This window comes from Betta splendens, chromosome 2 (assembly GCF_900634795.4).
Source record: "Betta splendens chromosome 2, fBetSpl5.4, whole genome shotgun sequence".
In the NCBI taxonomy this organism is placed as follows: domain Eukaryota; kingdom Metazoa; phylum Chordata; class Actinopteri; order Anabantiformes; family Osphronemidae; genus Betta; species Betta splendens.
This window is the reverse complement of record NC_040882.2, coordinates 17,338,296-17,365,977: the sequence shown is the minus strand read 5'-3', so window position 1 is coordinate 17,365,977 and position 27,682 is coordinate 17,338,296. Positions and strand designations below refer to the sequence as shown.

Below are 27,682 nucleotides of genomic sequence, written 5' to 3'. Positions count from 1 at the left end.
ACCCAACAAAGGACACAATTTGGATTCAGCCCTACACGATGGCAACCAAATTATACACAAGGCCCAGCCTGCACGACTATTTTGTTCACCCCAGGAAATGACTGTTAGAGGTGAATTTTGCAGCCACCTGTTTTCCACCCTTCATAAACAAGTGCGTTGGCCGTTCCCGAAGGCCTGGGTAAATTCATTAAAACAGCAGGGAGTGGACCGGAGGGAGGCGGCTAGCCCCTCCCTTTAAGTGACTGACAGCCAAGGTGAGCCAATGTCAAACCACAGGTTGCTCCCTGCTCCTGCGCCAACCCCAGGTCCCCTCTGAGTCGGTCCATCTCTTTCTGAAACACTGAATGGTGGTGGTCTTTTTCCCCCATCATCATGTTGCGGCTTCCTCTACTTTTCAAATTCCTTGTATTGTCTCTATTGCCACTCCGCTGCCGTGACACCTAACAGCTGTCCCTGTGCTGCACCGCGGCCTAGCGGCACCATCTGTGGGGGTGGGATCAGCTGCCACATCAGCATACTGACTTTACGTCTTACATTGGGTCACAGGTGGTGCCCGAGGCCATCAATACACGCATGCACACAATGTATAGACGCACACTGATGTGCAAATGCAACAATATGCATTTATTTGACAGGCCATTAGGTGCTAGAGAAGGATCAGCTCACTCCTGCTGAATCGAGCACCGTTACAATCGCTGGTCATAGTGTTTTTGTCTGAAATGTATTCAATCCTGCCAGATGAATACTTATGATGGCATTTTGATGTAATCCTACCTGCTTAAATGTACTCTACACTATGGCGCTGTAGTGCTGTACTGCTCTGCTATGATACATAAATCACCACAGAATTTCCCTCAGTGAAAAACTCACAACGTTGCACATGCCATCAGACAAAATTTATGCACTTCAAAAGCGCTTACATAGATATTCCTCAGCTACCTTAAGTGCGCTAAGAGGCTTGGGCTTAATATTCCATGACCTCATCACTATATTTACACCGTGACCCGACGCAAACCAGGAGGCCGAACATCAAAGGGCTCCAGTCAGCAGTCCTCGCCCTAAGCCTTGATTGTACTGGCCTCAAGTCTGGCTCGAGTTGGAAAATAGGTAAGGTAAGGAAAAAGAATGTGTGCTGGACAGAGGTGGGTGGAGGCAGACTGGGTGAAAGTTTTGCACAGTCATCAGGAGCAGTGCCGACGGCTGTAAATCAGACATAAGCATAGTATTTGGTTCCCACAAGGGCTGTGAGTCTTTCCCACTGGTTTCTCTCAGTCAATAGTGAATAAAAAAGCAGCCTAGGCCCCCACCACAACAGTACACACACACACACACACACACACACACACACACACCTTTGCTTTGTATTTAGAACAGGGACTGACTGGGTCATTTCATGGTGTTTAGTTCCTGAGACCTGCCATTAATTTCTGCAACAGCAGTGAGTAAAAACATAAGCACTGTCAGGGAGGTAAACAACAACTGGGCTGAACCAAAGTCATTAGTGTAATTTACAGGGAGAAAGATACAGAAAGGTGGAGGCAGAAGAATTCCCTTAACACGCACACATTCATTCGCCTCTAATCCATCACAAAAAGCCAGAAAGCCAGAGCAGCAGTCCCTCTTTAGGGAGCTGTCCAGGGAGCTCTACCAGCAACAAACTCAGAATACATTTCATGTTACTTGTGCAAACACATACTTATGCGTGGACACACACACAGAAAGTAAGAAGTGAGCTAGCGAGCCAGTGGAACTCGGTGCTAGCAGAATAGCCCCTCTGTGGATGCAGCAGTGCAGCAGCAGAGTTACCAGCTGCAGTCCAGGACCTGGAGCTGTCCAAGGTGCTGAACCCTGCTCACTTCCTGAGAGGACTGAGAGGAGCTGTCCAAGGTAAATATCGCTGACTAGTCTGGTTGAATTCAGTGAGCCGCTGTCAGTTTGTTGGGTTATTTAGAATAGGAGAATAAGAAAATACTTAATGAAACAACAATAGACAAGGTCACCACGTCTATTTATGCATAGACAGTGTATTATTGTAAATTCACATTTTCACAGACCAAACTCTTAACTTTCCTTATTATTTTGTCAGCATGTGTGTATAGCCCAGTGAAATGTTAAATACAGCAACTGTAAATAAAGTAAGTAGGGGAAATAAAATATCTAATTAGAATCATTACTGCCACATTTCATGAATACGAGGTGTTCATGCTAATTTAGCCTGACCAATGCAGGACATTGTACCCATGAAAAGAAAACGCCGCTACCATTTTCAAGGCTAACAGGGTCTGAAAGTGAAGTGCAGATACAGTAAATGGATAAATGAAAGGGCACAGCAGCAGAGCATTATTAGTACGCAGGGAACACACTTTACTTTCCATTAATACTCTACTGTCTATTGACTCTGTGAAAAGATTTCTATTTAAAAAGTCGGTTTCATATTCTCCAGAGCAATCATGAAACATGAGTGCAACAATTTACACCCCACCAATCGATGTTAGGAGTTTTGTAGCACAATTAATAGTCTAAATTTAATTTATTATCGATAAAGGTGCTCATCTAGGCTCTATCCTTCATTTGTTACCATGTTACAATGTTTCACTGCCGGATAAAGCAAATGTTATAAAACACTGATTAAATCATAAATTAATTCATAAGACCGTGAAAAGCTTACTTCACGTATTTCACGTCTATCTATGTCAGTGGGTAAAACGCAGGATCAAGTAGTGCAGTACATATTGACATAAACACTAAGGAGGAGGCGGAGGAGTGTCACAGAAGAGGCAGCATTAAAGCCAAGGTTAGATGAATAACCCACTGCTCTGGCTATGTGAGACAGACGGGCCAGTGAGGGAGGGATGAGACAATGCGTGTGAGTGGAGAGCTGTCCGTGGTGCTTAATTGACAGCTGCTCACAGAACAACAGCAGGGCCGGGAGCAGTCTGCAGAGTCTGTGCTGCTGAAGTGTGCCAACGGACCGTGTGCACAAAGCATGTCCTTCCTTGATGGTCATGGAGTCCTTGTGGCCTATCCCACAGTGCTTCTTGCACCCATTGTTTCTGGTTCAGCTGCATGTCTCTGAACCGGAAAGGCTGGAGCCACAATGCACTGTGGAATGTGCCATAAGCACTTAATGACATCAAGGAAGGTCACTGATATTCCCAGAGCTGACACTGGGCATTTAACTGTAGGTAGGGGATGGAGCACGCCTGCATGAAGATAAACCACTGATTGATTTGAAGTGTTAGAAGTATAGCAAACACTCACAATATGTATTCACAAATTCAATATTTAAGTAAAATGTTGGCCACAAAAACAAAAGAAATGACCAAAAGTTAACTGATGCTCACTCCCTCCAACTGCTGCTGTAGTTTAGTATCAAGTTAGCTTAATTCATTTTCCCTGATGCCTTCAACCAGTATACTTTCCAGTGCAAAGACCTTGCTCAGCGTTGCCAGCTGCCACAACATAGAAAAGTATAATTTTAATTTGTGTGATTGATATGAAGAAGTCTTTTTTTGCAGAGCATTCAATCACTGACTGCACTAATAAATATTAATGTAGCCAAAACACAGAGACTGACAAATTAAACAAGCTTCTTTAATTTTATATTCTTATTCCATGTATTCAGACATCATTCACAAGAGAACTGTGGTGTTGTCAATCATTAATAATGAATGCAGTTCAAAGTGATCATTTTGCAAATCTATAAAAGCTCCTTGTCAAATCGTGATAAGAGCCCACAGAGCAGTGAGAACGCAGAGACCTCGTTCCCGTTTCCCGCCTCAACGAGGCACAGAAAGGATGAAGCGAGAACAAGATGGAGACGTTAATGTTGGAGGAGAGAACAACACGCTCGCTCGCTCTCTCTCCTCATTGACTCGCCCCGGGCCACACAGGTGTGACTAAGTCTTATAGATTCATGGCTGATGCCAGAGCAGGGTTAGCGAGTGAATGGTGGGTAACTGGAGCAAAGTGCCCTGCTTGCAGATAGCAGCATCCTTGGAGAAAATGGCTTGGCAGGAAAGAGAGCTTTCAATCGATACGGCTCTGAAGAAGTTTGATGGGCTTCGGAGGGGTGGACTTTTCGACACCGCATCCATGTTTCAGAAGACCTAAGAGGTCTGCTGGGGTCCTGTGATCAGCCTGTGGCTGTCTGTTTCTCCTCGAGTTCTCTTTTAGCAACGGCCCCTCGTTCTCTATCAACCTGGAAGCTATTCACAAGGATCACATCGATCTTTCTTCTCACTGCATGGTGGGCAACACCACTGCACAGTATTCCTGGTGAAATACTTGCTTTGTATGTACTTTCATGAAATTTAAAACAGACGTGCGTTTCTGTTCTGATTCTGATTTTAAATCTGATCTATATGAGCCATTCGACTTTTCACACACATCTTTTCTTTTCATAAAACATCTAGAGGTAGAGGACTGGTGAATATTTATTGTAACCTGTTCTGCAATTTTAGGTTCTGTGAACATATGGAAATGTCGAGAAATGAAGTGATGTATTGTCCATCTCACCAACCATGAGAAAAAAGGAGGGACAGGCCAGAGAGGTGGTGGAAATCCCTCATACGGTCGCAGGGATTCACTGTCAAGACAGGCATAGGCATCTCTGCTTCTCATGCCATCTGTGACACACACACACACACCACCCGCTTCGGACGTTATCACGGGATTCAATGGCCATTATCAGTGGTTGTCAGCTTATACTTATGGGCCAATAGGTGCCTACTCCACCTACTGACAGCGGTGAGTAGGTGCAGCAGGTCGTCGTCATCTATTCCTAACGAGATCACGGCTTGGAGGACCAAACCAACTGAATCCAAATCCACTAGAGGCGCTGTTGAACCCTTTTTCTTCACACGGGAGAATCGACGCGCTGACCAAGGTAACAAGTTCATGTAGTCAGATGATATTTCCTATAACTTTTAGGTAAAACATCCAATTGTGGGAGGCAAATTTTTAAATTGGCATTATCAAACTGGCAAATTATCACATTAACGCTTTTCATCGTGGAAATGTTCCCCTGTTTAGGATTTTGATTATATTAGCCAGCGTAACTCAGCTACTAGCTAGCTGTATTCTGTTCTCCCATTTCAGACGATAATTTTATTACTCCAATATTTTTTGGGGTTATGTGGACAATATAAAGTTGTTTTGTACCGTGAACACTAACTTTTCCTACTTCGTTTCTGAGAAATCCGTCGAGTTTGGTCGGTAATTTAGTCGTAGTGCGTAGTGTAAAGTACTACAATACCCATGATCCTTAGATGCTGTTATCTAGATACGGCCTATACGCCAGTCATGGATGTGTCGTGAGATCCGTAACGAACAGAAAACGCTTTGTTATTAAAGGAATGCGTATACATTCCTAAACCTAGAGTTTTCTAATGCACCCATGGGGGATTCACTAATTAAAACAGAACACGTTACGTGTAGTTAGTGAAATACGTTTAATTACGGCGTAATGCTTATTCCCCGCCGTAAGAGGGTCACATGACCGAATTTTAAGATCAATGATTGGGTCTTGTTCTTCAACGTCACATAGAGAGTCGCAGTTAAATTATGGTCACGACTAGATCACAAAAGTTTTTTACATCCACGTTCTAGTATTCTCTATGCTCAAAGATAATGTCATACACCTTAAACACGTTATTTATCTTCTCTCTTTCTGTTTGTATTTCTCTTAGGCAGGATGGAAGAAAGGGGTAAGCTATGTAATGTCATACATATTTAAAACCTTGTTTTGTTCACCTAATGCTTTGTTTTGCTCATTGCTTCACACAGGCAGAACAATGATAACAGACCAGCAAAAACAATCTTTAAAACACTTTTTTGAAAAAGGAATGAGAAGTGTTGGGTCTCCGTTGGTACAAGCAGCTGCTGAAACCACTGCGTTGCCGCCTTCTATCATAGAGGTAAGATACATTTTGTAGACCTGGCAAGCTTAAAGAAAGGATCAGAGTATGGCCTCAAGTATGACCTCCATATTTTAGATACTAGACAATTTTATCAATATCAAAGTTGAATCTGAACTGTGCACATTACTAAACAGGGACAAATGCCATTTGTCTGAACACTGTGGACAATATGAATAAGATTGTAAGATGTTACACAGTATACAATAAAGTAGGGTATATGTTACACAGTATACTATACTGTTTAGTACATGGTACTGCATACAGTATGATACACAGAACACTATACAGTGTAGAGCACAGTATACAGTGCTGTACGCATTACACAGTAAATTACACGTTACAGTACATGGTACTGTATACAGTATGATACATGGTACATTACAGTGCAATACACAGTATACTGTACAGTATACAGAACCCAGGCACAGTACACGGTACATGGAACTGTATATATTATAGTACAGTATACAGTACAGTATACGATACAGTACACAGTAGACAGCACGTCTACTAACAGCATAGACTATATTTGCCCGTATAAAAAATTAGAAAACAATGTTTATTTTCTCTTACTTACGTCAGAGATCGTTTAAGAGGTGCAATAGTTTTACTAACCAACTAATAGTCAATAGATGTATATGGACAGTAATGAATTGGGGATAGCTGAAGGCATGTTTCTGCTGAAGTTTATACATGGAGGCAATTATTACATATCTTGTCTCTACTTAACATTACCAACAGTACACTATTAGAAACTACTATCATCTTGACTCACACAGAGCTAAAATTATGTAGCAAATGTGACGTAACACTTATCTGTTTGTACCAACGTTGGCATGTTAACAGGTGAATAACATTAACATTAAATTGTGCTTTATATTATAACTTTCATGCTCTGTGTTTTATGAAGTGAGTAAATTGTAAGTGACATTTTGCTGCCTTTCCTTAGCTCTGCATTTCTCGGAAGAAAACACCTTCAGTAACTACATTAACTGTCCTCACAAGACGCAAGTCAAAATAATAACATTCATGACTGCAAATATAACGTTCATTTTTGTCATTTTAGAATTGGATTGGAAATTTTAAACGAACGTTGCAAGTACCTTCTAAAGTGAGACCCATGAAAAACAAGCTGTATAAACGAAACCTATCACCATACAATCTTTTTTGTAGAGACCATCTGCAAAACAAAGGTAAGAGAGCTGGCGTGATCAATGTCTTATTTCATAGCATATGTAGTATATTTATAAAGTAAGTATTTATTTAAACAGTATGTTATCACAGTTGTTTATATTTCACCATTGAAACCCATGGCAAAAAATATATTTTATAGATTATGATGTTTAAACATATTTCACATATTCATGGCTAACAGGAAATACTGTGGGAACAGGCCAAATTATATTTTCTCTATGATTTTGAGGATTCATTCTAGTCAAAGGTTATGTCTCTAAGTCTAAGTGTCTCAACTTCCTACTAATACTCTACTACTACTACTACTACTAGTACTACTACTCACAATAACCACTTCCAAACTTTAATACTGTTCTTTCAGGTTTTGCTGTTGTCTTTCTGTGTTTATCTGCATGTAAAAAACATCACATTAATTTCTTTTATTCTCAGGAACATTGAAGGATATTAAGCAAAAGTGGCCTATGTTAGGGGAAGAGAAAAAAAGACAGTACTATGAAGAAGCTGCAGCTCTTAGGGCTGAAGCAACAGTCAAGAACCTTAGTCCTGAGATGAGGGAGCTTAAAATTAAAAAGCACCTGAAGAGCCTGAAGTTAGAGGTTTGAAAATAACTAGAACCTGTTAATAGTTTCTTGTCATAAGTAGGACATGATGTTGTCATGTATAAGGTTTATACATCATTCCAATCTAAATAAATAATTTCAGTGTTGGCTTCACATAAAACAAATTTGTGCATTGATATCCTTTGAGCACATTGCAATGTAAATTTATCTTTTGAATAATATTCCTTTATTCTTATATGATAGACCTGCTGTAGTTTAGCCAAAAGAAATTCACTACTAGACTAACTCTAAGTCTATTTTCTCTAAACATGGATAAAGGTGTCCAGCCTTGAGGAGTTGGAGTGTGGAAACAGTTGTACTGTCGTTTGACCACCAAAAGGCCACAATGGAAGTCAGTGAAGTGAGCAGTAAAGGAGCTTCAGAATTTCTGGCCTCTACAGACACTGTCAACAATTTTGCCCTCCACTTTAAAGGTTAACACACACATACTATAAACACATACTTCTCTATTATCAGACTCATTTGTTAAATAATGTTCTCCATTATATCTGCAGCTTCTTCCTCAGCCATACATACCACAAAGGAACCAGTCAGTGTCTTGGTCAAGAGGGTGCAGGAACTGTTTAACCAGAAATACAGTAAGTTCTGTTTTTAAAGCCAAAATAAATCAGATCTTTACTGTCATTGTTTCATGTACAGCCAAATAGTCAGTGCAAAAAATGTATAAACCATATATATATATACACATACATACGTACACATATACATATACATTTACATATACATATATTTGTCAAATATCTAAATATATTTCACCAATAACTTTTTAAAGGCAGATTGAAGCAGCTGTTGCACACTCTCTGCTGGATGTACTGTACAAAGTCTATCTGTGTTGTGTTATTTTTATCGAGTGGATGCAAAAAAAAAGTACCATTTTCTAAGGTATGTTCATTATTATAGAGGACGTCGGGGGTGTTGGGAAGATTCCATACCAGTCTCTTCGAAATCACAATGTCACCATTCATGCTGCTGGATTGCCCAAAGGCCTAACATTAAAAAAGCCATCTTTCTATGGAAGAAAACAACTAGAGGACATAATAAAGGCTGAAGATCAGATTTCTTTAGGTAAGTGATCTTGAGATTTCTATGACATTGATTAGAGTGGTAATTAAAAAATAGTGACATGTAATATCTCTTAATTACTTATCCCTCTATAATAAAAAAGTCCACTGCTACTTAAGCTTATACAGTATGTATGGCTTATTGTCTTTTTTAGACTCCACAATTGTAGAACTAGCATCAAAAAGCAGCCTTTAACAAGTACTGCAATAAAACCCATACAAAGGCATATTGTATGACTTAACTGATATCTTGAGATTTTTTTCATAAATAAATAGGTGGAGAAAATGGGGCACAATCACAGACTGTGGAAGAAATACTGGATGCCATGTGTGGAAACGGTAGGTTTCTTGTGTTTATTATAGTATTTGCTATTGTTCTTATTCACTACTTTGTGGCTGTGGCATGATATTGCTTTTATAAACATCTAAGGCAGCTCTACTATACAATATAAATAAATACATTACTTTACTAAAACGTTGTTTACAATGATCACTTGACAACTGTGGCGCTAACGATTCAATTGCCAGTTCCACTGGCTTTCATGCCAGTGTCCTTGAGCAGACACCGAACCCCAAGCTGCTTTTTTGAATGAATTGTACATTTCTTTGGATAAAATAACATTTGCTAACAATGCAAGATGGCAGTGTCTCTGAATTATCAAGTAATGACTGTGGTGGCAACAGAGCCGACCCTTGTCCTCCAGAGTCGTGTTCCTCTAGTGTTTTGACACTTTCTGATGAGCCATGATAATCCACAGCTACCGATATGTCAAGTTTTCAGTGAAGGTTTCTGTGCTGATTTCTTGTCCCCTCAGGTGGCCATTGCACTCAGGAGCCTGGTGAAATGACCAGTAGTGTGGCAGTGGCAGAGGGTCTGTGTTGAAATGATCTTATATGTTCACACCCATCTTTTATGTTTTGCATGGCCGTCATATTTCAGATCCACTAACTTTTTTTTACATGCTGTACTGTAGATGCAGCTAGACGTGACTCATTTGGACTCGACATCTGCAGTGTCTGCCATGCGCATTTCGAAGACAAGCGAAGAAATGCCTTGAAGAAATGGCGACAGTGGCGTCAGTGCAGCTCATGCCAGAGATGGTCACATTTGGCTTGTGGTTTTAAAAGAACTTTATGCATACATTGCCAGGATAAAAATACAGTTTAGTCTATGTTTGTAATAAAAAATAAATAAAATTTTGTGTATCAGTACTGATTTGCCTTTGGTCCATTGGTTTTCTATACTAGTGCACTCACTACTGATTTCAGTAAGCCATTAAAAATTAGGAATTAGGTTAGCAAGATATATTTCCAAATATGTTAGTGTAAGACACTGCATATTACTTTCATGTTTCTGGGTAACAATGTGCCATGTCAAACCCAGCAGGATCTACACACTCAGTAGCTGAGGAATCAAACACGATCATTGCATGATATAGCATTGGACTATCAACACACTGCTCACAACACACAGTAATTTCAATTTACTGTATGTCCAAGACACTGTCACACTTCTGGGATACCAACCTGTCCAGTTAGTGAGTAACACTGATTGTGAAACAATTTTACCTGATATTACAACAAACAACAGGTGAAAATTAAAGGCATGTACTGTAGCAAGACAATTCCTATAAAGGAATGGTTCTGCAGGTCGTGACCTCAGACGATTTCCCTTTCCTCAACCTTTTTTTGCATTTTGCCTGTGCCCCAGTCACTGGAGGTAGCTAAGGCCTTTGTCTGCAACACATAGATTTTGCTTACATGTAGGTAGTGCAGCTCATTTAGGATGACATCAATGAGCAATGTGATATGAAGATTTGCTGTATCTCCTAACATGGACAGCAGGAGACGTGGAGGAGGCCCTAGAAAGACAAGTCAGCTGCAAGACTTTTTCTGCTCATTTGTGTAAGACGGATTAACAGGAGCACTGCCAGAGCCCCTAGAATGACCTCCAGCAGGCCACTAATGTAATGTCCTTCTTTATTAGAGTGGTGTGAAGGCTTTACAACAACAGGTTGGGCCTGCGATCACAGTCCAACACCATGATGGCTTGGGTATTTGCCTGAGAATACCACAATTGTAAGATTTGCCGTTGGAATTGCGCATTTTTTTAATGAATAAGAGCGGGTTTACACTGAACACGTGACACGTGTGACAGAGTCTGGAGACGCAGTGGAGAACATTATAACTCCTGTCACATCCTCGATCATGACTGGTTGGAAGGTGGGTGAGTTATAGTCTGGGAAGCCCTTTCCTTGGAGACCTCTAAGAAGTGCCTTACTGCCATTAGGTACCTGGATGAGATCCTCACACCCATTGTGCTCCTTCTGGTTCATGAAAATGGTTCATCTCACTGAAGTGTGTCAGCAGCTCTTGCATGACAAAGGCACTGATGCTATGGACCATTCCTCAGACCAGAATCCAACTGAGCAGCTCTGGAACGTCATGTCTTCCATTCACAGACTGCCCAGGAGTTGACTAATGTCCTGATCCAGGTCTGGGAGAACATCCCTTTGGAGAACATCTGCTGTCTCATCAGGAGGTGGCCCATATGTGAGCCACACACACTACTGAGCCTCACTTTGAATAGTCCTGATGAATTACAATAGAAGTTCATCTTGTGATTTGACTATCTCACTTCTTAATCTAGACCTCATTGGAATATTGATTTTTATTTCATCATTCTTGTGTCATTTTGTTCTCTGTAATTTACTATGTGGTAAATATTTTCAAGTGTGAGATTTAATTCAGCTAGATTTAGAATGTTTGTGTTTGTATGTTTTCGATTAGTTTACAAATAGACACACCTAAGGAAGATTTTCTTTACTTTCATGTTGGTCAGAAGTCTAGCAGCAGTGATCATCAGTTGGTTGTATTCGGCATGTTTACCTAAACAGATAATGTCCTTAATCTCCAAACAAATCTTACCAACAACTCTAAGTGATAGCATTCAGCCCTATCCAAATGCACACACAATAGTCTTTTGAAAAGCTTTGGCATGACTAGTCAAAAAAGATTTGACTAGTATGTCAATCAAGTAACAAATCTCATAGTCGAGATGGATTACAGCCTAACATTTATTTTTAATGTCATGCAATCTACTCACACTACCTTTGTGATTGACCGGTACATTCCCAGGATATATATATATATATATATATATATATATATATATATATATATATATATATATATATATATATATATATATATATATATATATATATATATATATATATATATCTTGCCTCCTGTAAAGCTTACCTTGTAAAGTGCAGTGAGATAACCTTGTTGTGAATTGGTGCTATTCAAGTAAAACGGAATTGAATAGATCACGATTGAAGTAGTGAACACCCTCAGTGTAAACGAATAGCTTCAACTGCTACGAACAGTATGTGAACACATCATGTGCATATGCATTCCTTAGCCCTTAACCCCAACCATCATAACTAAATAACCTTATTCTTGTAGCACATTTACCATTTAAAAAGACATTTATTCTCTTCTTTTAAACTCTTTTATTTCATACACTTTCACAAAACACAGGCTTTAGGAATACCTAAATAAGTACATTTGCACAATCCTGCTTGCATATTTACAAGTTTGTCATTTTAGATTCTGTGTTGGATGAATCTGCATTTTATTTTAGCTTTAAATGCTATCATCACAATCCTCCTCCTCATCATCATCATCATCATCATCATCATCATCATCATCATCATCATCGTCGTTGAATAAAGCCATGTACACATCCGGTGATATCACGTTCTGGCAGACTACATTCAACTGTGGCAGGTAAGCGTGTGAAAGAGGAGCAATACTTGGAATGTGTTGCTGGAACATCAAGGTAGCATTATGTAGTTTCTGTTCCAAGTTTATAATGGTGCCAACAAGAACAGCTCTGGAGCCAGGTTGCTTAGTATTAGTAATAGCTGAGTGTAAAGAAGCATGTTGTTGCTGAACATGATGTATTAAAGTCTTCATTTCATCCTGAAGCATGATCTTCTCCTCAGCAGCCCTGGTCTTCAGGTGCAATGCATCAATGGCACGTCTTTTGAGGGATCGTGAAAAGTCTCCTTCCTCTGTCTGAAAGCACAAAAATGACAAAAACTGAATCTAATGTAGTACAATAAAGTAGCATCAATAAATGAACAAATAACTATAGATTGATAAAAGTCAACTTCCTGAGGTCAACCCACATTTTCATCAATGCTACAGTAGACAGGCCAGGAGGGATCACTGCTTCTTGAAAATCCATCTGTGGTGGGAAGATGGTTGTCTGTGGTGGCCATTGCAGACTGTTGTAATCTGTTATGGTTTTCCTCAGTCTCTTGTTACAGGCCTTAATTTGTTTAGACAATCTGACAGCAATTCCCTGTCCATCTGTAAGACAGAACAAAATGATCAATGACATTTAGCAGCAAACAACAATTATAAAGATGATTGCCCTAATTTATAGAAAAACACATATTTAGTAAACACATATTTAAAGACAGATTATTCCCACTTGAAAATCACACGTAGAGCCCTGTTTGGTATAAATTCTGTTGTATAAATGCTGATCAGATATTTAAATGAATCACAGTCACTCAGAATGAACATTTTCCCATTTCATAATGTACAGTACAAAAAATATTACTGGACACATAGGTAAACATACTGTACCTGGGTATTTTCGCTTCAAGTGAAGAAGTGTAAGTCTTTCCCTTGCCTCCGTTCATGCCTGCATGACCAGTTTACCTCGAATGTCCTGGTCGAGCTCTAACAGTGTTGACTGGAATATCGAATCTGACTGATTCCATCTTCTTGTTATATGGTACTGTCTTTCAATTTTTTGAAGACAAGATTCAATCCTAAACATAGATGACAATGCTGCTCTTACCAAATACAGTGCAAATTAAGTGCTGGGTATTAAAAAAGCTTACTTACTTTTTCTCATCTGCAACAGCTGAATCATGATCACATGATCTAAATGTAAAATAGTTGTGTTTAAACACACACATAGCGCAACGCACTTAAAAGAAAGATGCTTACATATTTATTGTTGGGGTCACATTTTTTTTAACATGAAATACAGTGAAGTAATCTTGCATTCATTTAGATTGATGCAATATTCAAAGTACAACAGTTACTGTCTTACTTGAGGTGCTGGAGCTCAATCAGCGTTGTCACATACACCCTCTTCCATTTGGGAACACTGTCTAGAGAACAAAGGTCAAGATATTATGGTTAAATAATGAACAAGATCACACACACACACACACACACACACACACACACACACACACACACACACACACACACACACACACACACACACACACACACACACACACACACACACACACACGTGCACGCGATACCTGCTATTTTGGTTTTCAAAACTGTCAATCTAGCAACTTCGTTCTCCGTTTCCATCCATCTCTGTACACTGTGCTCTGAAACACTCGCTAAAAAAGAATGTATTAGTCATTTTGAAGGTCAGTCATGGATGTCCTTCTTGCCTTCTTGTTAAGAAAACTTTGACGACTGAGAATCTTGACTAACAGAATAGTCAATTCGTGTAACACTTAACTGAATAAAAGTACAATATTAAAGGTTTACCTGGTGCCTCTTTTAAGACAGCAGCTAACTCCTCTTTAGCTAGATTAGTGACCTTCTCTGCTTTTTCCCATCTGTGATGGAGCTGCACTTCTACAAACAAATGTCAATAGCTTCACAATTTTAATTTTTTAAGCATATCAAAAATTTCTATTTAAATACAAGAACTGGCCAAACCTATATCCGCTGTTTTTCTCCTCCCATAATAAAGAAGTGCTTCAGTCAAGAGGTCAAGCCGGTGGGATGGACTCATCTCTTTTGTAATACGAGCAAATCTTCTAAGGAAGGACCATAACCTCTCCATACCTTCTCCATCTGTTAGCCCAAAGCCTTTTAATCTTCTCGTACTGTACAGAACCTATGAAGACACTTTCTTACAGCACACTGAACTCAAACATAATTGTTTTATGTATAACCCTTTATGTTTAAGTATCAAAAGACTAATAACAAAAATAAATTAGACAAAAGTAATTTGTGCCCATAACCTGCGTTAATCATTACCTGACACTGTAATTTATGACCAAAAACATGAAATGCTGGAACAGCCAGAGATACGTCTTGTTGCATTGCTTCTGCTTTTTTCTGATGGCACATAAAACAGCATATTTGAAGTGAATACACAGAAAGTAACATTTACTTGAAAATTTTTAGTTGTGATAACATACTCACATGCATGTGTGATGAAAGTACACATGCAATGTCATAAATGACATACAGATTGAGGTTCTTGCCCTGATTCCTTGTTAGGAGTTCTTTGATTATATACATTGGATATGCTAGCCTTTTGAAAAAGAGGTTTATTGATTGTATAAACAGGTTTTAGTATTATGAAATTTAAAAACTGACAGAATAAAACATATTTGGGAAACATACAGTTTGGTGATTGGGAACAATCATACTGACATCAGTGCTGTGTCTTAAACTCACCGTTCTCCCTGGGTCATGTTCAAAAACACCAACGGAATCTCATGGCGGCAAGAGACTCCAAACACCCCTGTTACATCTAGTTTTTGTGGGTTTTTTTGAGAACGAAGCAGGTTCCCTGCCTTGAAATTACTACAGTCCTGATTAGAAAATATAGAGAAGGTAGAAAAACTGAAACATTACATCAAAACAAAGACCAATGACCAATGATTCATGACCAACTACTTCATTTCTGAATACACATCAATCAAAATATGTTTTACTAACATACTACAATTACACTACAATTAAGAGGGCTAATGACACCTCTCAACTAGAACAGTGAAAGAGGTCTCACCAACAGTTTTTGATTTCAGTTTTACTCACTTCATTTGGCTTGGAACCATCAGGATGGGATGACAGGTATTCTTGCACATCTTCTTCCCTCACAAACATTCTGTTACCATGCAACGGCTCCACCAAACTACTTCCTGAACTTCTTTTTCGAACAAGGCCAAAGTAGGCATCCATTGTTACAATCAGATTGCCGTTACTCTAAAACCGAAATGTTAAGATATAAGTGTATAATTATAAAAAATAAAATATATTTTATATAAAAATATTTTTACAGTACTTTAAGTAAAGGCCCAGTCCTCAGCTATTGCTTGAACATCGGAATGTAGATCTAACCTTAGGACATACTGGGCATGTTGTTCCATCATCAAATGAGGGACAAAGACCAGATAAACTTCTGCATCTAAAGTGGTGGTGGCGAAACTGGGATATAGATTCTCCCACCAGAGCTCTGTAGAGCATGTTAACCTGTGGTAAAAGCAGTAAAGAATATGTATAATCAGATTAACTGCAACTAAAGCTGTTACATTTGAAAACAGAATGAAGATAAACACTAGACCTACTGTAAGTATTTCAACTATTATTGATTCAACCAATTTATACATTATACATGTGCTTATTAATACAGGATTTATATCACAGGAAAAGTAGCATGATTTTTAAAAAGATTTAGTTTAAATAAAAATATTAATCAAATTTACTTTATATTACCTCTGAAAGAGACAGATTGTTTTTCCACCGCAACATATTGCAGAATCCCTCAACAGACACCTGGCATTCCATGGACAGATAATGAAAAAGCTCCAAAAGAGCTATAGAGAACGCTGTTTGAGGCCTCTCTGGTGTCGCAGGCCAGATACCATATCTGAGCAGGGTGCAAGTTTCTGGTTCACATGTACAAAGAGTCACGCTGAAGCTGCACAACTGGCCTAAGGCAGAAAGAGAACCAAAAAGGTTATTAGTTATAGGTTTTAGTTTCGGGTTAAATAAAGCATGTAATGTGTGACAATAAATTACAATAAAAAGCAATACATTGCAAAACATTTTAAATATTACAACTAAATATCAAACATCTTTAAAAACAAACCTGTGTTCACAAATATTTTCATATCTCTTGCGTACACAGCATGAGAACAATGTTCTCCTGGTAAGCGTAGTGCTAATTCAAGCGGAGATGTCACATACAATGTTTTCTACATCAGAAAAACAAAACATAAATAGGAAAAAATAAATCCAAATTGACAGCATCATTTAAAAATACCTTTAGCATTATTTGTTACTTAAATATATAAATAAATTAATCAAAATGGTCCTTACATTCCATTTCTCTGGTAGGTGCAAGGAATTGCGGTGGGTTTTTGTGATACAGGTCTCACAAAACATATTAGTACTGCTGCACTCAAGGCACCTATACTCTGCATGCTCTTTGCAGAGAGCACAGATATTTGTAGATGGTGCTGATGACTCATAAGATACCCGCAGCATATCCTCCTTCAATGAGTCCCAGGCCCTGAGCTCCTTCTTCTTTGCTTTTGTGTAAGCAGTCTCGGACATGCAACTGCTGCTTGGTTCTGCCTCTGAATGTTCATCCAGAGATGATGTGGTGGTGACAGGTGTAACATCCACAGTTACAGGTGGATGTGAAACGTTTCTCAAAACAGAAACTTTGGTAGCACCACCAATGGTCCTCCGACGAACACATACTCTATGTTTCGTAGATCGCACACTTGTCCTGTGTTTCACCATATCTCCAGTATCTCCAATATGACAGTAAAGCCTGGAAACAAGGAGATATCAAGAGTCAAACCTAAAAATGGTAAATTCATACTTGGAAAAGAAGTATAGGGAAAGCAAAATAACTAATCCAACAGTAAATATAAAAGCAAAATAATATAAGTAATCCCTTATCTGTCTGTTTAATTATTATTTTAATAAAACGTTGAGACGTAGACACGACCATAATTTAACTGCGACTCTCTATGTGACGTTGAAGAACAAGACCCAATCATTGATCTTAAAATTCGTTCATGTGACCCTCTTACGGCGGGGAATAAGCATTACGCCGTAATTAAACGTATTTCACTAACTACACGTAACGTGTTCTGTTTTAATTAGTGAATCCCCCATGGGTGCATTAGAAAACTTTAGGTTTAGGAATGTATACGCATACCTTTAATAACAAAGCGTTTTCTGTTCGTTACGGATCTTACTCGTTACGAACACATCCATGACTGGCGTATAGGCCGTATCTCGATAACAGCATCTAAGGATCATGGGTATTGTAGTACTTTACACTACGCACTACGACTAAATTACCGACCAAACTCGACGGATTTCTCAGAAACGAAGTAGGAAAGGTTAGTGTTCACGGTATAAAACAACTTTATATTGTCCACATAACCCCAAAAAATATTGGAGTATTAAAATTATCGTCTGATATGGGAGAACAGAATACAGCTAGCTAGTGGCTGAGTTACGCTGGCTAATATAATCAAAATCCTAAACAGGGGAACATTTCCACGATGAAAAGCGTTAATGTGATAATTTGCCAGTTTGATAATGCCAATTTAAAAATTTGCCTCCCACAATTGGATGTTTTACCTAAAAGTTATAGGAAATATCATCTGACTACATGAACTTGTTACCTTGGTCAGCGCGTCGATTCTCCCGTGTGAAGAAAAAGGGTTCAACAGCGCCTCTAGTGGATCTGGATTCAGTTGGTTTGGTCCTCCAAGCCGTGATCTCGTTAGGAATAGATGACGACGACCTGCTGCACCTACTCACCGCTGTCAGTAGGTGGAGTAGGCACCTATTGGCCCATAAGTATAAGCTGACAACCACTGATAATGGCCATTGAATGCCGTGATAACGTCCGAAGCGGGTGCACACACACACTTCCTGTCTCCCACACTCCACAGCTTGCTGTTCACCGGGGGCCATGTCAAATTGCAGAGTTATTCCTGGGACTCGCTGGGGAGTGGGAGGCACGAGTCACCATACACGCCAGTCCCTGAACACCCAGGCCAAGTTGTGTGTCACACCAGCTTGGAAGGGAGAGAAAACACAGATGAAGCCTGGACTGCTCCATTTGGAAATGGGAGAGAAAGAGCCAGAGAGACATGAGAAAGAGGGGGAGAGCGAGGGAGACAAACTTGGAAACCTACTAAGTGTTAAACCCCTACAATTAGCTCCACTGATGGGACGAGTGGCTCCGATCCCTCTGCCCAGTGATGTGACATGTTTTTCTCCGCAGGTGGTGCTTTATCTTTCTTTTTAATGGCGTATGCTTTTATTGCTCATTCTAACAGATTCTCCACATTAGCAAATAACTGGAGGACCTTACACATATTATTAGCTGTAATAGTTTAAATCTAATAGGAAACGGGAGACCTGCAGCACCGGTGGAGAACAAATTTGGAGGAGATCCAGGAGAGTGAGAACGAAGCTGCTCAGCAGCCAAGCAGTTAGTGAGCACATCTCGCTAAAGCTCTGTGGATGGATGGTGGGATTGAAATGGCTGAACTGAGATGGAGGGAGGGTGGGATGGTCTGAACTTCCTCTCTCTGTGTCTCTCTCTCCTCCTACCATCACCCTGACACATCCAGCCTTCATGTCTCTACTTTCTCCCCTCCTCAAACTGAGGAAGCGACTGCTGAAGTGGCAGATCTGCCCGAATGTGACACAGACCTCATTTGCCCCTGACAAAAAAAAAATCTGCATGAACAGGCTTTGAAGCTGAAGTGTGGAACAGGGCATGCTGTGCACAAGAACACACTTTAATTTCTCCTCTGCAAAAAAAAAAAAAAAAAAGCAAAAAAAAAGCAAAACGTCATCGCTGAATTACAGTTATTGCTTGAAAGCGAGATGCACACAACGATAAAAACACAATAAAGGCAAATGTGATTGAATTTGAGTGGCCGTTTCATTTTCACGTTTCTCCTTTGAATTTCAAAACGGTGATATTTTCACTCATCGCTCGATCGGGCCGCTCTTCTCCCGGCTCATTACGGCCGAGATCGCGGTGCCGGGTAATTGTTTGACCCCGCCTGCTCAACCCGCGTCCTCGGCTGCTGAGAGCGTCCCGCGCCCGCGGGAGCCGTGCAGGACGAATGGCGGCCGTTCCCGCAGTCTGCCCCGCGGTCGTCTGCAAACACAGCGCCGCGGTATCGGTGACGAGGGGAGCCTGATGAAGGCACGCTGGCTGCACAAACCCAATGCCGGCCCCGGCAGCAGCGTCTCTCTAAAAGAGCCCATTGTGTACCTCCAAAGCCTCTCTCCCACTGCGGTGGAGTGGCCATTGTGGGCGGCAGAATAGCCGCCCCTCTCCATCACCTGGTGGGGAAGAGTGGCGCCGTGCCTGAGGTGAGCGTGGCCACAGCCGCGGCATCTCACAATCATGACCCCATCATACCCAAAATCCCCCGTGCTGCTCGAGCCCATTCTTCTGCGAGGTGAGGACGATCCAGACCTAATTTCAGCCGGTGAATAGAGCATTAGGATGGACACACTCTGCTTGTGCAAACAGCTGCTTTTCAGAATGGAGCCCGGGAGTTTTTAGCAGGTACAGCTCAAGTCGGAGAATCTGGTATTGATTTAGCTGTAGGGGTTGGTTCTGTGAAAACACATTCATCCACAACACGATGGACAAAAGACTTATGGATTTTAAGAGAAGTGGGGAAAAAATGTTATGGAGCACATTTCTAAAGGTCTACCTGACTGAGAGCGCTACAGCTACAGCATTAAGATGTTCTAGTGATGCTCAAAGGGGCTGGGAGGAGCCCACAAGACCCAATGAACAGACAGACTACTGTTGAAGGTTGGGAAAGGAAAGTGACGGTACACGGCCACGGACTCGTTACTTGATGCCACCACGTGATCAAGACACATTTGAAGTGATAATGCTGACATTTCATGGGCTGTCTACTGTTTGTGTGGGTCTCGTACTAATGAACTTCCCGAGAGGATACAAGTTCCAATTGGCATGGATGTCACTGATGGTCCAAGACTTGTCTGTAAAGGACAAGCTATTGTTTAGTTACATATGAAAGTGTTATGTAAACAAACTGCATGATTATGCAAAACTAGAAATAGTATGGATGAGCGATATCCCACAGCATAAGGATTAGTTACTGACACCCACTCTTCAATTACGAGCATAAAAAACTCTTATGTGGGATTTGTGTGTGTGTGTGTGTGTGTGTGTGTGTGTGTGTCCCCCATATCCCTGTTATGCAACCTGCTCCAATTTGAAACAGGACCCTTTCACAGTTACAGCTACAGTTCTGCTGTTTACTATGCATGTGGTGACACAAAGGTTGGTCCATTGGTCCAGTGGGAAAAAAGCCATGTGTTTACTACCGACTCAAAGAGAAAGGACGGTCTTCGGGTTGCAGGGCAACATGATACATCATCATCATCATCACCGTCATCGGTGAGGTTCCATCAGCTTTGTCCTTGCAAACGGCTGGTGATATTTTTAAACCTGAGATGCAGCACCTGCCTCTGACTCCAGTAATTTAGGTTAAACAGCTCACTAGTGGGTATTAAAGAGATGCGTCCCGCTCCGAAAACTTTAGTCCACCCTTAAAAACTCTCTCTAAGATAAACATTGGCCGAGACCTGAGGAAAGGAGTGAGAGCGATACTGGACAACCAGCTGAACTTTGGCCCCTCTAGCCTCCTAAAACCAAAGCAAAAGCAAAATGATAATGCAAATACTACACTTGAGTCTATAAAGAACAACTTCATTTATTCATCGGCAGCGTCTGCTTTATTCTTATAAAAAAAGGGGAGTGGGATTACGTTACTTTCAACTATTTGGAAGATAAAGGGGAAAAAAAACCCTCATGCAAAATTCAGATGTGTCTGAAAGCTCTGCTGAATGAATTCATGACCCAATCTTTGTGGAAGACAGTTGAGAATGTGGCACAGTTCCAGGATTTTCCACACTCACGTCTCTAAACTCCTCCTCGGTTAGAAAAGACCAAAGGCTTTCAACTTCCAACCGGCGCCATCACAGCTGCAATTTGGTCCCATTTCTTCTGCAGCCGACGTCACCAACTCCGAGATCTGCCAACTCTGACGTCCTCCGTGATGAATGTCCTGCCTGAGTGACTAATATTAGTCCCGATCCAGACACGGATATCCTACTGCCGCCCGCGGCCGCACGGGAGGGAAGGGCGTAACGCGATCGGATCGATGGGCTACTCTGCATCCCCTCTCCCCCCCGTCTGCCGCCCCTTGGACGTCTCTCACATATCCCTCCATGCAGTCACTCAGGGACAGAGAGGAACAGATCAACTCTCTATCATCAACCTTCACCACTCAAATTAAAAGCATCGGCAAGATACAATTAAACAAATAGACACTGTGGGGAGGAGAAATGGTTCCATTCCTTTTTCAAGGGAAGAATTCCTTGTTGTACAAGTGAATCAAGCCTTCTCCACCTCCTTTCTGCAGGTGGACGGTGGGCGATCGGACAAAAAAGGCGAACGAGGGCCAGACGGTGAGCGTCGGAGGAGTGAGTTAATGAGGCAGATTGCTGTGCGGGGGATTACAGGGAGATTACCCATTCTGACTCCCTTAGTCCAATTTCGCTCCCTCTGTAAAGCAGAGGGGCGTGGAGGGGGGCGTGAGGAGGCTGCGAGGGCTGGAGCTTCAGCATAGGTGAGCTGGAAGACAGGGCCTCTGCTGCCTGTCAGGAGACGACAGCGGCCCCGAACGGTGACCTGTGATTGGCTACAGTTTCTGACTGATGCCTCTTATCTGACAGATGCTTCGAGGGCCGCGCTTGGCCTAAATATACCCAGCATAAGACTGCATATCTTATTACTCACATGAGATCCAGCTCCTTCATCAAGTTTATTCTTCGACACCAACTCTAATAAACTGGGTCAGGCTACGGGTCCCGCCCACAGACGCGCATATGGTGGACGCTTTCCATTTGAAAAAGTGTTTTTGTGCGGCGCTCAAAGGGCCCTCCGACGGTGTGTTGACCCAGACTGATGGCATTTGAGCTGAAAAGCCGGAGATTTGTATTCAGGAAAGTTGCTGGAAGCTTCGTGTCAGAGGGATGAGCGAAAACAAAGAGAAGCGCAAGACCTCGAATCCACTCTTTCGCACCCACCGAATAACAAACAGTGAAAAGGTCTGCAGAAATTATTCAAATTGCAGGGGAATTTGCAATTATTATAAGTCATCTCAACCCACAAAGGCAATGTTAAGCACCCTTCATGAAGTGCACTGAAAGCTCAGAGAACAAAAGTGGAATCATGTATGGGCCCATTTTGTGCCAGTGGCATCTGCACAGTGTGTCGTTAGAAAGTAGGGAAGCTATTTGGGTGTTTTCAAAGCCATTGTGGAAACCTGAGTCATTAGACTGAGCTGATGATGGCTGGTGATGTTTTTTTTTTTGTTTGGGGGATTTTTTTTCCATTATTTCTTTGTGTCAATTGGGAATTAACAGCTGGGTGCCACATTGTGCTCAGAAGAACCAACAGTGATGTGGTAATTTTTCAGTTAAATGATAATGAAATTGTCTCAAATGAAAAAAGATGAAACCACTCGTTTTTTGTCACCGAGGCCGAATTGTTGTTTTTCTATTCTTGGTTTATTGAGTTTGCACCAAAAGTCTCCAGGAAGTGAGTCACCTGTGTCTTCACCTCACCGCTGAAGCTGACTCCCCGCTTCCTGTGCGTGGGCCACACACTCGCCCTTATTCTTGAAAAAGGGTCGAGTCATAAACTCCTGCCTTGACGCTCCTCCACGTCCCAAACTTCACCACGGTGCGCGCTGAAATCAAATGCAGATTGCAATTCTGCCATTTCACTAATGTGGGTGAGGTACAGTAGTAAAAGAGATGGGAGGCGGTTTGAGTCACGCCGAGAACGACGATATGTCACCGGGGTTGAATTTACTACGAAACGGCAAAAGTTCAAACATTTACGCACTAGAATAAGGAGAGTCGTTGACGGTCTCTCGTCGAGCGGCGTCCGCGTGCCTCCTCTCTCCGCTCGCGTCCTTCTCATCCGCCTCTGCCTCCGCGCGGCTGAAATTAAACAACCTGATCTCCGTTTAATAATCTGGAGAAAAAAAGGTGGCCGCACAGCTTGATTTGCAGCTCATAACGAGACATCTATCGGTTTGTATTGGCCGATTTTCGCTCCCTGCTCCGGGGATTTTGCACAGAAACACCGTTACGCACCCCAGTGGGCGTTTGGCGACACGGTGGCGCAGGAGTCGCATGCAGTCGCAGTGTCAGCGGCGCAAAACGGAGCCCCGATATCCGTGTAGTGCGGCCGCGCACGTCTAACGCGATGAGGCGATCGCGTTGACTTGGAGAAACTCGTCGGAGATGAAACTGGGGGCGGCAGATCCCAGTCATTCTCACCTTCAGCGACTAATTAGACTGCAGCGTTCGGAAAAGCACGGATCCCTTCCGGTCCTCTCTCGTTAAATGTCCATTTGTGATTTTAAAAAGCCTTACAAAAATATTTATAAAACAAGAAAATATTTAAAAGAGCATGTAGTGATTGTAATGCGTGAATTTGCAGTGCGTCTTGTTGTCAGGTATTTGGAATGAAGAAGTGCGTGTACAAGTAAGTGGGCTCTATGTGAAAATGAGCATTTGTGTCTCATCGCTGTGACTAAACGTATCACACTCGCCTTTTTTTCTACATTGCAAAATAACGAGCCCCAGGTTCGCCTCGGGTTTAATGAGTGTCAGAATGTGTAGCAATAATCTCTCTCAAGTCGTCTGGATGCTGCGTAAACACATCCATGGCTCCAAGATGCGCAGGGACGGACTTTCCTACCACGGAGCACGTCACATTTTAGTTTTTTTTTACCTCTGAATTCCCACACTCGGCCACTGCCACCGCGAGTGGCTGCAAAAACATACAAATGCATCATTACCAGCCCATCAACCGCCAGCACCACGACGGATTCAACGCGTCTGCTCCCGGAGCCGCAGAGCACGAGCAGCCTTTTAGATCCACTCGCCTCTTAAATCTCCTCCACGTATCGACCCATTACGCGTCGTTTGCTGCTGGCTCCCTCTCAACAGAACGAAGCCAACAATTACTCATTATGGGACTATAATAGTGTGTTTTTGTTTGTGACCTGTCATCGCTTGGAGGGCCTTTACAGACAGGGACAGGTCTCCACAGACGCATGCAGTCACTACAGCAAAGAAAAGAAAAGTCCTTACTTGTGTTTTGCGGCAATCCCTCCGCTTTTATTCTCCAGACTTGGGAGGTTTGTAAAAATCCCTGAATAAAGCCTGGGCGTAGTTTGCGCTCCTGCCTTTATTTTTTTATCCAGAGCCGATGAGCAGAGCAGGAAGCAGGTTTTCTCCCCCTTCTTTTCTTCAAGACAGATGTGAACGGTCCTGGCCGAGTCGCTCCACCTGCATCCCCGCCGTCAATCGCAGGCACAGAACGCCATTTCAGAGTTGTCCTTTCAAACTAAAAACAAAAGGCGCACCGCGTATCGCCGGGGCTTTTATTGTGGAGCTTCCGCCGTCGCGTTCCTGCTGGGTGCTCCGGGACGCCTTGACGCATCTCATCTCCACCTGCATCCGCTGGAATAGGAGACGAGGCGGCATCGGCGGCGGCGGCGACGCACCGAGGAGGACGCTCCCTTCACGCCCCGCTCCGGCTGGGGAAGGCAACTTCTCCCGGGAGGGGGTGGCGGAGGGGGGGGGGGGGGGGGGGGGGGGCTGCGTTTTTTCACGCCGTAGCAGCGCGGCCAGGGACGTTATTGGGAATAATGGTGAAACTAGATTAACGCGTAAATATCAAAGATCAGCGGGAGAAGTGCAGACGAGCCTGCGGGTGATGTCATTTGGGAGACGTCACCTGGACTCCAGAGATCAGCAACGTACGACCACAGAGCAAATCGCTTCTGCTTCTGCTTGAGGACAAAAGATGCCACTGATGCTGACCCCGAATATGACAGCTTCGTCTCCGGACCCACGTGAACGTGTCTCTGTCCAAACGGAGCAATTGCGCATGAGTCAGACTTTAGAGATGTAACCATGAAGTGCACTGATGCTATTATCTGCTAATAATGACCGTCCACACCCTCAAACAGGCTACAGGCAATTATAGAAACAATACGGTGGCTCCATCAGCTGTATTTGATCCTCATCATCATCATGAGGAAAAAAGAAAACACATACTGTACTATAGAAGACATTTTCCTCACCCTTAAAACCACCAGATCAGTTCACATTATAAAATAAAGGGTGAGAGTGAACTAAAGAGTAATATTAAAAGAACAAATCCAATTACAGTTTAGTTGAACTCTTCCTAGTCTGATGCATTTAGAGGTCACAAAGTTAATACATTTATTAATTTAATATTTAAAATTCTTATGATACTGCAAATCATTCCAATGCAGTGTAACTGTAAAAGGAGAAGCAGTTTGATCTTATGGAACCGACACTCTTATTTAGTCTAATTGCATAATTTCCAATATTTACTGATATAAATCTGAATATGTGCAGCTTTAAAGCATCTTTTGTGCAGCAGCTGCATTCAAGTGTGTGTATTTTGTAACTCCTCTAAAGAGCCTCCCCTGTTTTATTCATCCAGTTAGTTAAATGCATTCAGTTTGCAGCCTGAGTGTAAATTGGCCTATAATCAATAGCTTAAATGAAAAGCAGCAGGACTCGGGGCCAAGCTGAAAAACGCTGTGGTAGCATGTTTTTCAGGCCACAGCTCTGACTATGCACCATCACCTGTTGTCCTAAACACTGAGCTCATCGCCTTTGCGCCTGTCTACAACAACGCGTCGCCTGCACAAGTCTGAACGTGGCCGCGTTCGACGCAGGGGGAACGTTGGAAGGTGAAACCGCAGTTCTCCTCCGCTCCAACGCTCCCTTCCCTCATGTCGTGTCACACACTGGGCTGACGAAGGTCCTCATTAGGAGCCTTCCGCAGCCTCTGGGGGTCTGCTCATCATGTCCCACATCATGTCAGCAAATTGTCACAGTAAAAGCCTCCATTTCTGCCTGTTTCGGTCATTTCCCTTGGTCAGAGAAGTGACGTCTTCCACAGAAATATACACATTTATCCATTATTACGAGTCATATTTTGAATTAAAAGCGAACTGAATGGCAGGCTCCTTTACACCGTAGCAGGTGAACAGGCAGCAGCCATTGTAACCACTGACCACACAGTATTGACACATCAGTCGATAATGTGTCTTTGGAGTCTTTTTACAGTGCGTCCCATCCATCGAGCCATCACTGTGTGCTGCTCTAAAGGTCCGTCCACGTCAGAGGCGAGCAGTGTGTCGACGGAGAAATTACAGTCCTAGTCAATGAACCTGGAGGGGGTGCATCAATCACAGGCTTATTGAGCAGCGTGGCGCGGGAGAAGCCTGTCAAAAGAATATTGGCAACTCTCAGACTTCATTTCTCCGGCCGAAATATCAAATTAAAAGCATCGGCAAGATATTAAACAATATTGGCACGAGCGTAGGTGGCCAACGGTCATGGTGTCACAAAAGCTTTGAGCTTTAATAGTCGTGAGTAAAATACATGTTAGCAAACATATACATTTAAGTGAGAGATTAAGTTATATTCTGCTGGTTCTACAGTAAATTGGCGACCAGCCAGTAAATGTAAACACCGTCACGGATGATGGACATGCTCCCAACCCACAACCTGATGAAACTTCTAACCAGGGGACAGAAGAAGACGCTTGAAGCAGCACAGCTCTAATCCATATTACCACGTATAAAAATCCAAGTTATCGTCAGTAAATGTTGGTGACATTTGCCAGAGCCTTTCCTCTGTGGCCACCGTTAGATGTACGCTTCAGTCGAATCATGTAAGGTGATGCTGCCGGGTGCAACAAGAGTTTTTTCCACTTCAACACGACATCTAAAAATAAACAAAACCATCTCACAGGAGACGGATGTCAACCGAGTGCGTAACCCCAAATATCATCAAATAAGCACCAGGCTGTTATCATGATCTGATTTGAACCCAATAGAGATTTCATGGCTTTTAAATATTAGCC

General features: G+C 42.0%; 2 protein-coding genes and 1 pseudogene across 6 annotated transcripts in view; 1 reads left to right on the top strand and 2 right to left on the bottom strand.

Annotated features, from left to right (window-relative positions):
- nrxn2b (neurexin 2b) overlaps positions 1 to 25,269 on the bottom strand; it is a 437,402-nt gene extending 412,133 nt beyond the window's left edge. Inside the window, 1 exon segment of the mRNA XM_029166692.3 lies at positions 24,862 to 25,269. The gene's annotated coding sequence lies outside the window, so the exon portion shown is untranslated.
- Positions 4,900 to 10,012, top strand: LOC114865549 (uncharacterized; annotated as a pseudogene).
- LOC114865522 (uncharacterized) lies at positions 12,272 to 20,825 on the bottom strand. 5 transcript variants are annotated; one of them, XM_029166705.3, is made up of 17 exons: positions 18,300 to 20,799; positions 16,972 to 17,431; positions 16,742 to 16,847; positions 16,366 to 16,583; positions 15,991 to 16,122; positions 15,688 to 15,855; positions 15,325 to 15,461; positions 15,067 to 15,178; positions 14,899 to 14,979; positions 14,575 to 14,755; positions 14,401 to 14,490; positions 14,160 to 14,246; positions 13,937 to 13,997; positions 13,726 to 13,764; positions 13,462 to 13,649; positions 12,996 to 13,179; positions 12,272 to 12,882 (listed from the first exon to the last, which is right to left on the bottom strand). In XM_029166705.3, exons 2-15 carry the CDS (start codon positions 17,398 to 17,400, stop codon positions 13,514 to 13,516), a joined length of 1,977 nt encoding a protein of 658 aa, XP_029022538.1. In that variant the 5' UTR covers positions 17,401 to 17,431; positions 18,300 to 20,799; the 3' UTR covers positions 12,272 to 12,882; positions 12,996 to 13,179; positions 13,462 to 13,513. The 5 variants fall into 5 exon arrangements, with proteins under 5 accessions (XP_029022538.1, XP_029022553.1, XP_029022591.1 ...); XM_029166720.3 differs by lacking the exon at positions 14,160 to 14,246 and having other exon boundaries at positions 18,300 to 20,804; XM_029166758.3 differs by lacking the exon at positions 16,742 to 16,847.
- Positions 25,270 to 27,682: the final 2,413 nt, after the last annotated feature.